This window comes from Entelurus aequoreus, linkage group LG10 (assembly GCF_033978785.1).
Source record: "Entelurus aequoreus isolate RoL-2023_Sb linkage group LG10, RoL_Eaeq_v1.1, whole genome shotgun sequence".
In the NCBI taxonomy this organism is placed as follows: domain Eukaryota; kingdom Metazoa; phylum Chordata; class Actinopteri; order Syngnathiformes; family Syngnathidae; genus Entelurus; species Entelurus aequoreus.
In genome coordinates this window covers 36814226-36823549 of record NC_084740.1, presented here as the reverse complement: position 1 = coordinate 36823549, position 9324 = coordinate 36814226, and the positions used below count along the sequence as shown (strand labels likewise).

Below are 9324 nucleotides of genomic sequence, written 5' to 3'. Positions count from 1 at the left end.
TTGGCGCTGAAAGAGTCAGGTTTGATGACGGTCCACTTTGCAGACCTGCAAACAAAATCTGTTTGACTGTCTGAAGTCCACAAACCGTGACACACACACACGCACACGCACACGTGCTTCTTTACTGAAGGCACTTTTTTTCTTGGTAAACATTGTAGAGCAGGGAGGCCCAAAGTGGCACCCGCATTTCATTTGGCCCGCTAAAGGATGGCTACCAAATTCATTACACACTCATACTGAAAATCATTGATGGTATGCGCGCAAGGCTGCACTGTAAAAAAAAAAGAAGTCAGAATTTACTGTAAAAACCTGGCAGCTCAGTCACCACAAATTTAGTGTAAAAATAACTGGTACTGTTTTTCAATTTAGAGTAATTCACTGCAATAACAGTGAATATAGATTTTATGGTAAACAATGAGCAGCTCAGTCGCTAGAATTTTGTGGTGAAAATAGCAGTGGTACTGTTTTTCACTTTATAGTACTGTATTGTAAAGGAAAAAAAATGACTTAAGTTTGTCTGTGAAAAAAAAAAAAAAAAAGCAGCTTAGTAGCCAAAATTTTACCATAAAAATAACAGTGGCACCGTTTTTCAATTTACACTGTAAAAGCAGGGAACGTAGATTTTACGGTAGCAGCCCAGCCGCCAGAATTTTGCGGTAAAAATAACAGTGGTACTGTTTTTCAAGTTATACTAATGCACTGTAAAACAATGGCTATAGATGTTACTGTAATAACATGGCAGCTCAGTCGCCAAAAATTTGCTGTAACATTATCAGTGGTGCTATTTTTTTGTATTTACAGTATTTCACAGTCAAAACAGGGAACATAGATTTATGGTATACAAGTAGCAGCTCAGTCGCCAAAAGTTGACCTTTAAAAAGTTTCATTTTTCAATTTACAGTAATTCACTGTAAAAACTGGGAATGTAGATTTGCAGCTCAGTTGCCAGAATTTTGCAGTAAAAATAAGTGGTACTGTTTTTGTTAAAGTAATGCACTGAAAAGAAAAAAACATGGGGGGATTTTCTGTAAAAAACTGGCAGCTCAGCCGCCAAACTTACCATAAAGATAACTGGTATCGTTTTTCAATTCACAGTAATGCACTGTAAAAACGGCAAACAGGTTTTACGGTAAAAAAAAAAAAAGCAGCTCAGTCGCCAGAATTTTGCGGTAAAAATAACGGTGGTATTGTTTTTGAAGTTATAGTAATGCACTGCAAAAACAATGGCCATAGATTTTACTGTAATAACATGACATCTCAGTCGCCAGAATTTAGTGGTAAAAAATAACATTGGTATTACTTTTCTATTTACAGTAAGTCACTGTAAAAAGAGGGCATGTAGATTTTAAGGTATACAACTTACTAGCGGTTCAGTCGCCAGAGTTTTGCAGCAAAAATAACAGTAGAACTGTTTTTCAACTTACAGTAATGCACTGTAAAGAAAAATTTGGCCAGTTTTTTTACAAAAAAACCAAACTGGCAGCTCAGTTGTCTAAATAACAGTGGTACCGTTTTTTAATTTACAGTAATGCACTGTAAAAAAAAAAAAAAAAGGCCTTAATTTTGATGGTAAAAAATGGTAGGTCAGCCACCAGTATTTAACGTAAAAACAACAGTGGTACAGTTTGTCATATTTGCAGTAATTTTAGGGTAAATTTCTGTGGACTGAGCTGCTAGTTTGTCTTAATCTATTGAATCTGACAATCTCTACCACCTTTTATTTCCAGAAGGCGGTATGAAGCTAAATTCTTCAGTCGTGGTGCTGTCGCACGGTAAAAATCGCTGTTTGGCCCGCGGATCGTTTGCACATTTTCACTTTGGCACCCCTGGTTTAGAGTGAAGTCATGTTTCCATGACAACAGAGCACATGCTAACACCTTTTTAAACGTACTTTGTCTTCACCTCGGCTTGTTTTGCTGATGAAGACCAGCCTGCATGGTTTAGGGTGAAACTGGCCGCTTTTGGAGCGTCAACAACGATGTGTGTTCTGGAGGGCCGACCTTCTGTGGAGTTCATCGACCCGAAACGCCAAAGCGGCTCAGGGTTCCAGATCAGATTTCGCACCCAGAGCCGTCACATCTCAAGAGACAACCTGAAAGCAGAACTTTGAAGAAAAGCACCTGGCACTCCGGTTGGCCTCCAGACTTGAGTGGACGGTAAGAAGACCAGATGTTTGCTTTTGTAGACTTTAGTACAGTGGTTCTCAAACTGTCTTCACCAAGTACCACCTCAGAAAATACTTGGCTCTCCAAGTGCCACCATTCAAATATAGTATCGTAGTAGGCCCAAGTATTCATTAAAAACAAGGCAGAGGTGTTATTTAACAAGTATATTTAATATTTTGGGCACTGTACCATTCCACACAATTTGAACAGTAACACTGTGTTGGAATATTTCAGTGATTCTTTGGCGTACCACTAGATGGAGCCTGTGTACCACAGTTTAAGAATCACTGCTTTAGTGTAAGAGCACACCTTTGAAAAAGGAAGTGGTTTAAGTCGGTCACCGAGGACTCACTTGGATTAGAACCAATGATACACTTGTCTCATTCTGGAAGTTAGGACAGGACTTTTGAAGAACATAGAAAAATACCTCAAAGTCTTTCCATAAACAAAGTTAAAGTACCACTGATAGTCACACGCACACTTGGTGTGGTGAAATTACCCTCTGCATTTGACCCATCCCCTTGTTCACCCCCTGGGAGGTGAGGGGAGCAGTGAGCAGCAGCGGTGGCCGCGCTCAGGAATAATTTTGGTGATTTAACCCCCAATTCCAACCCTTGATGCTGAGTGCCGAGGAGGGAGTTAATGGGTCCCATTTTTATAGTCTTTGGTATTGAACTCACGACCTACCGATCTCAGGGCGGACACTCTAACCACAAGGCATAGGCTCCTGAACGTGCACCGTTATCTGGACCTGGACCAACATGTACAGTGGTCTACAAATCCCTCTATTTGCAAACTTTTCGGTTTACGAACATTTAGATCGCGCCAAATATGTATTGAAAAGGTAGAGGAAGCAGACGTCGTACCACAGCACGTTTTTAATTGTGATGATAACGGACTTTCTGGAAAAAGACGCCAAAGCGGACCTGTTCCACAGCGGAAGAGAAGACTACCTCACGTTCAGCGGTACCTCTTCCAAAAGCACACGCATACACAGACCCCTCCGCTCCTTTCTCTCCACTCGTGAGCTGCTCCTTTGCCGACGTTGATGCACATGGATTTTACTTTTTAAATGTGTAACATTGTAGCATTATGGTTGTTTAAAGTTAAGGACTTTCGTGATTTCTGATCATTTGTGAGGGCACCAAAGGGACTTCGGGGCAGCGTATACAGCACAGTTTAGCTTGCCATTGTTGTTTTGGCTTGTTAACAAAGATAGTTAGTTCATCACCTCCTAATGTTTGATACACAGTACAGTATAGCACTTTTTATCGTGTTCAAAGTGTAAGAAAAATATGGACTTTGTTGTTTTTATTCATACTTACATTGTTATTAAGTTGTTAACTGGAGGTTCCACTGCAGTTTAGACGTTGCGCATAAGAAGATAAATGTTGTCTTGAGTGTCAGGTGACTTGTGAGCAGCATGGCAGTGGGCCTGCAGGTGGTGGGTCTGGTTCTGGGCGTGCTGTCGTGGTGTCTGCAGTCCAGCTGCACGTCCTCGCAGCTGTGGAAGGTGAGGAGCCAGGCCGAGTCGGTCACCAGCAGCCAGTGGTACTTTGAGGGGCTGTGGACCAGCTGCGCCGCCACCTCGCTCGGCTCGGTCCAGTGCAACAAGTTCAAGACGCTTCTGGGCCTGCCAGGTGAGGACCCGCCGCCGAAGCCGCAAGTGGCGCCGGGACAAGGTTGTAACAGTCCGTGCGGTCCAGTCCACGTGCAGGTGTGCCGGGCCTTGATGATCATGTCTATGGTGCTGGGCTTTGCCTCCATCATCGTGTCCGTGTTGGGACTCAAGTGCACCAAGATCGGCAGGACCTCGGACCAGGTCAAAGGTCAAATCGTCTTGAGTGGAGGTGCCGTGTTCATCCTGTCAGGTGTGACGCACTGAAGCACCACTGCCAACACCATGAACGCAATCAACTCTGCATGTGTGTGTGCGCGCGTGCGTCCGTGCGTGCGTGCGTGCGTGTGTATGAGGAGCCGCTAGGGACATTAGTCAGAATTACCTCTCACACACACTACTGAAATGCTCTTTTTCACACTACTGATTTTTTTTCTCTCACACACGCTACTGAAATCCTCTCGTACAAACTACTGAAATGTTTTTCTCTCACACACTACTGAAAGGCTCTCATACACACTACTGAAATCCTCCCATACACTCAACTGATTTTTCTTTTCTCTCACACACTACTGAAATGCTCTTACCATACTACTGAATTTTTTTCTCTCACACATGCTACTTAAATCCTCTTACACAAACTACTGAAATCTTTTCATACACACAACTGAAATCCTCTCACACAAACTACTTAAATCTTTTCGTACACACTACTGATTTTTTTTTTCTCACACACACTACCGAAATGCTCTTATACACACTACTGAATTTTTTGTCTCTCACACACGCTACTAAAATCCTCTCATACAAACTACTGAAATCCTTTTGTACACAGTGCTGAAATGCTCTCACGCACACTACTGAAATTATTTCATACACACTACTGAAATTATTTCATACACACTACTGAATTTTCTCTCTCTCACACACACTACTGAAATCCTCTCACACAAACTACGGACATCTTTCCATACACACTACTGTAATCCTCTCATACAAACTACTGAAATCCTTTCATACACACTTGATTTTTTCTCTCTCACACACTACTGAAATGCTCTTATACACACTACTGAATTTTTTTTCTCTCACACACGCTACTGAAATCCTCTCATACAAACTACTGAAATATTTTCATACACACTGCTGAAATCCCTTCATACACACTACTGAAATGCTCTCATACACACAACTGAAATGCTCTCACACACACTACTGAAATCCTTTCATACACTCTACTGAAATCATCTCACACACAATACTGAAAGCCTCTCATATATATTAGGGGCGGCATGGCGTAGTCGGTAGAGCGCCCGTGTCAGAAACCTGAGGGTTGCAGGTTCGCTCCCCGCCTCTTACCATGCCGTTGTGTCCTTGGGCAGGACACTTCACCCTTGCCCCCGGTGCCGCTCACACCGGTGAATGAATGTTGAATGAATGATAGGTGGTGGTCGGAGGGGCCGTAGGCGCAAATTGGCAGCCACGCTTCCGTCAGTCTACCCCAGGGCAGCTGTGGCTACGAAAGTAGCTTACCACCACCAGGTGTGAATGAATGATGGGTTTTTAACATGTAAAGCGACTTTGGGTACTTAGAAAAGCGCTATATAAATCCCAGGTATTATTATTATTATATGCACTACTGAAATCCTCTCATACACACTACGGAAATGTTTTCCTTTCACACACTACTGAAATGTTTTCCTTTCACGCACACTACTGAAATGCTCTCATTCACACTACTGAAATTCTCTCATAAACACTACTGAAACACTATCACATAAACAATTGAAAAATAATCCTCTCACATGAATAAAACGTACTGAGTCATTCACTAGTGCGTATGAAAGGATTCCAGTAGTGTGTGAGAGAGTTTTTCAGTAGTGTGTATGAGAGAAAAAAAATCAGTGGTGTGAATGAGAAGATTTCAGTAGTGTATGTAAGAGGTGATTCAGAATAATGTCCCTGACGGCCCCTCATACATGTGCTCAGGTCTCTTCACTCTGATCGCAGTGTCCTGGTACGCTGGAAGAGTCATCTATGACTTCAACAATCCTCTCTACAGCGGAATCAGGTCAGGCGGAACATGAGAACACTGATAGAATCATGAGAATGGCTCAAAAGAGAAGGATTAGGATGATTGTGATGTGAATTCTCACAACAACGAGAACGATAATTGATGAGAATGACAATTGAGGGTATTGGTATGAGAATCACGATGAAAATGAGGAGTCAGAGGACAAATGATGAGAATGATGAGGTGGCGAAAAGGATGTCGAAAATAGCAAGGCTGATAATGGGCTGTAATGGTAAAAGTGATACCGAAAGCGATGTTGATGATAATGTTCATGAGGATGATGTTCATTTTGATGAGGTGTTGAATAATAAGCATTGTGAAATTAATCATTAGAATGCTGATACTGATGTGGGGCGTGATAATGACTCATGACAAGGATTAAGAAGGTAAGTGATAAGGATAATGATGATGTAATTCTCATAAATTATTAACTTATGAGAATAATGACAACAGATATCCTCGTGAATATCAACATAATTTTAGTCACCACCTCATCGTCACCATCATTTTTGCGAATCGTCATTAGTCTCTTCATTCAATATGTTCATCATCATTCTCATCTTGGTTCTCATCGGTATCATCCACTTTATCAGCATTATCATTCTCCTTTTCTTCCTTATTGGTATTCATTATTTTACCCGCTGATCAACATTACAATCGACTTTGAGTCACCACCTCATCAGAAGCATCATCATTCTCATCAGTTGTCATCATTCCCAGAAATGACTATCCCCTACATCAGTGTTATCATTCTCCTAAGTCATTGATGTACACTACCGTTCAAAAGTTTGGGGTCACATTGAAATGTCCTTATTTTTTAAGGAAAAGCACTGTACTTTTCTATGAAGATAACTTTAAACTAGTCTTAACTTTAAAGAAATACACTCTATACATTGCTAATGTGGTAAATGACTATTCTAGCTGCAAATGTCTGGTTTTTGGTGCAATATCTACATAGGTGTATAGAGGCCCATTTCCAGCAACTATCACTCCAGTGTTCTAATGGTACAATGTGTTTGCTCATTGGCTCAGAAGGCTAATTGATGATTAGAAAACCCTTGTGCTATCATGTTCACACATCTGAAAACAGTTTAGCTCGTTACAGAAGCTACAAAACTGACCTTCCTTTGAGCAGATTGAGTTTCTGGAGCATCACATTTTTGGGGTCAATTAAACGTTTAAAATGGCCAGAAAAAGAGAACTTTCATCTGAAACAAGACAGTCTATTCTTGTTCTTAGACATGAAGGCTATTCCACAAAATTGTTTGGGTGACCCCAAACTTTTGAACGGTAGTGTATGAGAACAATGACAACTGATGGGATTGATGCTGCCAAGAAGGTGGTGCCTCAAAGTATGATGATACAACGATGATAGAAATGAAATGATGTTGATAAAAAGACGAATACCAATCGTGAAGAGAAGGAGAAAAAGAAATGATGAGAACTAAGATGACAATGACGATGACGATAATTTAGAACGAGATGATAATGATGATGATAATGGGGAATGGGTATGATGATATGATGATGATAACAGTTATGAGGATGGTGATCACTTAAATGAAGTGTTAGAATGAGGACGGTGATCACTTAAGTGAAGTGTTAGAATGATGACGATGAATGATGATAGCAGGTTGTTTTGAACGAAGAGAATGATAATACTGATGTGGGGGGGTAGTAATTGATGATAATGATGACAGTTGATGAGAAAAATTATAAGGTGGTGACTCAAAGGGTGTCAATACGATGATGGTAAGGTTGATGAGGGTGTAAAATGATGAATACCAATAAGGAGAAGGATAATACTGATAAAGTGCATGATAATTGATGAGAATCAACATGACAAGGATGATGAACATATTCTATGAAGAGACTGATGATGATTTATAATAATGATAATGACTAAAAGGCTGTTGATACTTGTGAGGTTGACAATCATGTTGATGGCGAAGGATTTAATGATGGAAAATGATGATAGTACTGATAATGATGTCCATGACAATGGTTATGCGGATAGTGATCATTTTAATCGGGGTTAAAATGATGACGATGAGACAATCATTGATGATAATGCTGATAGTGCCAAACACACTACAGAGATCAAGAGATGAAGAATGATAATACTGAAGAGGATGAGGAAGTGGTGACTAAAAAGATGTTGAGGGTGAGAATCTGATGATACTAGTGTTGATCAGGGAGAGTACATTGGAACATGATGATAATACAGATGATAAAGTTGAGGATGTAGATGAGGTGTTGGACTGAGAATGATGACATTAATGATACGGATAATGTTGGTGAACACACCAGACATGATGAAAGAAACATGTGTAGAACGATGATGATGTTAATGAGGTGGTGACTCAAGGGGTCTCGATACTTACAGGTATGAGGATAATGATACATACCAACGATGGTATGTGATTATCATTTTTGGTGAGGTGTTGGAATGACGACGATGGGAACATTTATGATAATGCTCAGACTGGTGAATACACCAGAGGTCATTGTGAATGAAGGCAATGAGGAGAATGATAATGGAAAGATGATTTTGTTTTGATATGAATGATAGTGGATGAGGATGATGAAATAATGATAATTAAATGTCAATGTGAATGCACTGATGATCATTTTAGTGAGACAGATGCCAACAGTAGTTATGGCGATAATGATAGGAATATTGCTAAGACACATTAGTGGATGATGATGATGATGATGACGATGATGAAGATGAGTGTGCCGCAGGTACGAGTTGGGCACTGGTCTCTATCTGGGCTGGGGGGCCTCAGGTCTGGCCCTGATCGGAGGTGCAATGCTGTGTTGTTCCTACAGGAGGAGCTCGTCCCAGCCTCCTGCGCGGTAATCCTGCATCTTGCACTACATAACTCTGCCCACAAGAGGGCGCTGCCATTCAAATTGAAGGACTTGTAAATATCAAGCCCACCTGCTTGACGACGTCAATGCAAATACTTCATCACACACTACAGTAACATGAATAACACATGTTATTAGCATTATTATGCACCAATAATGTGTACAGAGCAAACCGTGTTACAGTTCCAAACATAAACAATGTTATTTGTTCCCGCAGACATTTCTCCTACAACTACTCCAAAAACAACCAGGGCCAGCACAACATCTACACGGCCACTTCCACCTCCGACAGCAGCACCGCCAAAGCCTACGTCTGACCTGCTCCCTGAACGCACCGTCACACAAATCAAAACACACTGATCGTGTCCTTTTTTTCCCTTCTATTTTATTATCATGCGTGATTTCATTGTTTTTTTTTAGTGCTCAACGTATGATCCGTATTAAAACTGTCAACTTTTGTGCAGTGTGAAATAATTTAATTGAATGTAAGAAGATGGGGGCCATTTTGATAGTTTTCATTTTCTATTCCATTTTGGTGAACGTTGAAGATCCCGGGGGATTCCCAGTCATCAAAGTGTTAAAAACAAGTCATA

At 40.8% G+C, this 9324-nt stretch overlaps 1 protein-coding gene across 1 annotated transcript; it reads left to right on the top strand.

The window, feature by feature from the left end:
- The first annotated feature begins 1979 nt into the window (after positions 1 to 1979).
- On the top strand, positions 1980 to 9189 carry cldn15lb (claudin 15-like b). Its single transcript, XM_062060706.1, has 6 exons — positions 1980 to 2156; positions 3573 to 3805; positions 3872 to 4036; positions 5773 to 5854; positions 8603 to 8716; positions 8949 to 9189. Exons 2-6 carry the CDS (start codon positions 3589 to 3591, stop codon positions 9046 to 9048), a joined length of 678 nt encoding a protein of 225 aa, XP_061916690.1. The 5' UTR covers positions 1980 to 2156; positions 3573 to 3588; the 3' UTR covers positions 9049 to 9189.
- Positions 9190 to 9324: the final 135 nt, after the last annotated feature.

What these genes read in the sequence shown, in the direction of transcription:
- cldn15lb (XM_062060706.1), top strand. Translation starts at nt 3,589, where the DNA reads ATGGCAGTGGGCCTGCAGGTGGTGGGTCTGGTTCTGGGCGTGCTGTCG. An exon ending in GACGCTTCTGGGCCTGCCAG is followed by an intron (nt 3,806 to 3,871) that starts GTGAGGACCCGC and finishes CGTGCGGTCCAG; the next exon opens with TCCACGTGCAGGTGTGCCGG. An exon ending in TGCCGTGTTCATCCTGTCAG is followed by an intron (nt 4,037 to 5,772) that starts GTGTGACGCACT and finishes ACATGTGCTCAG; the next exon opens with GTCTCTTCACTCTGATCGCA.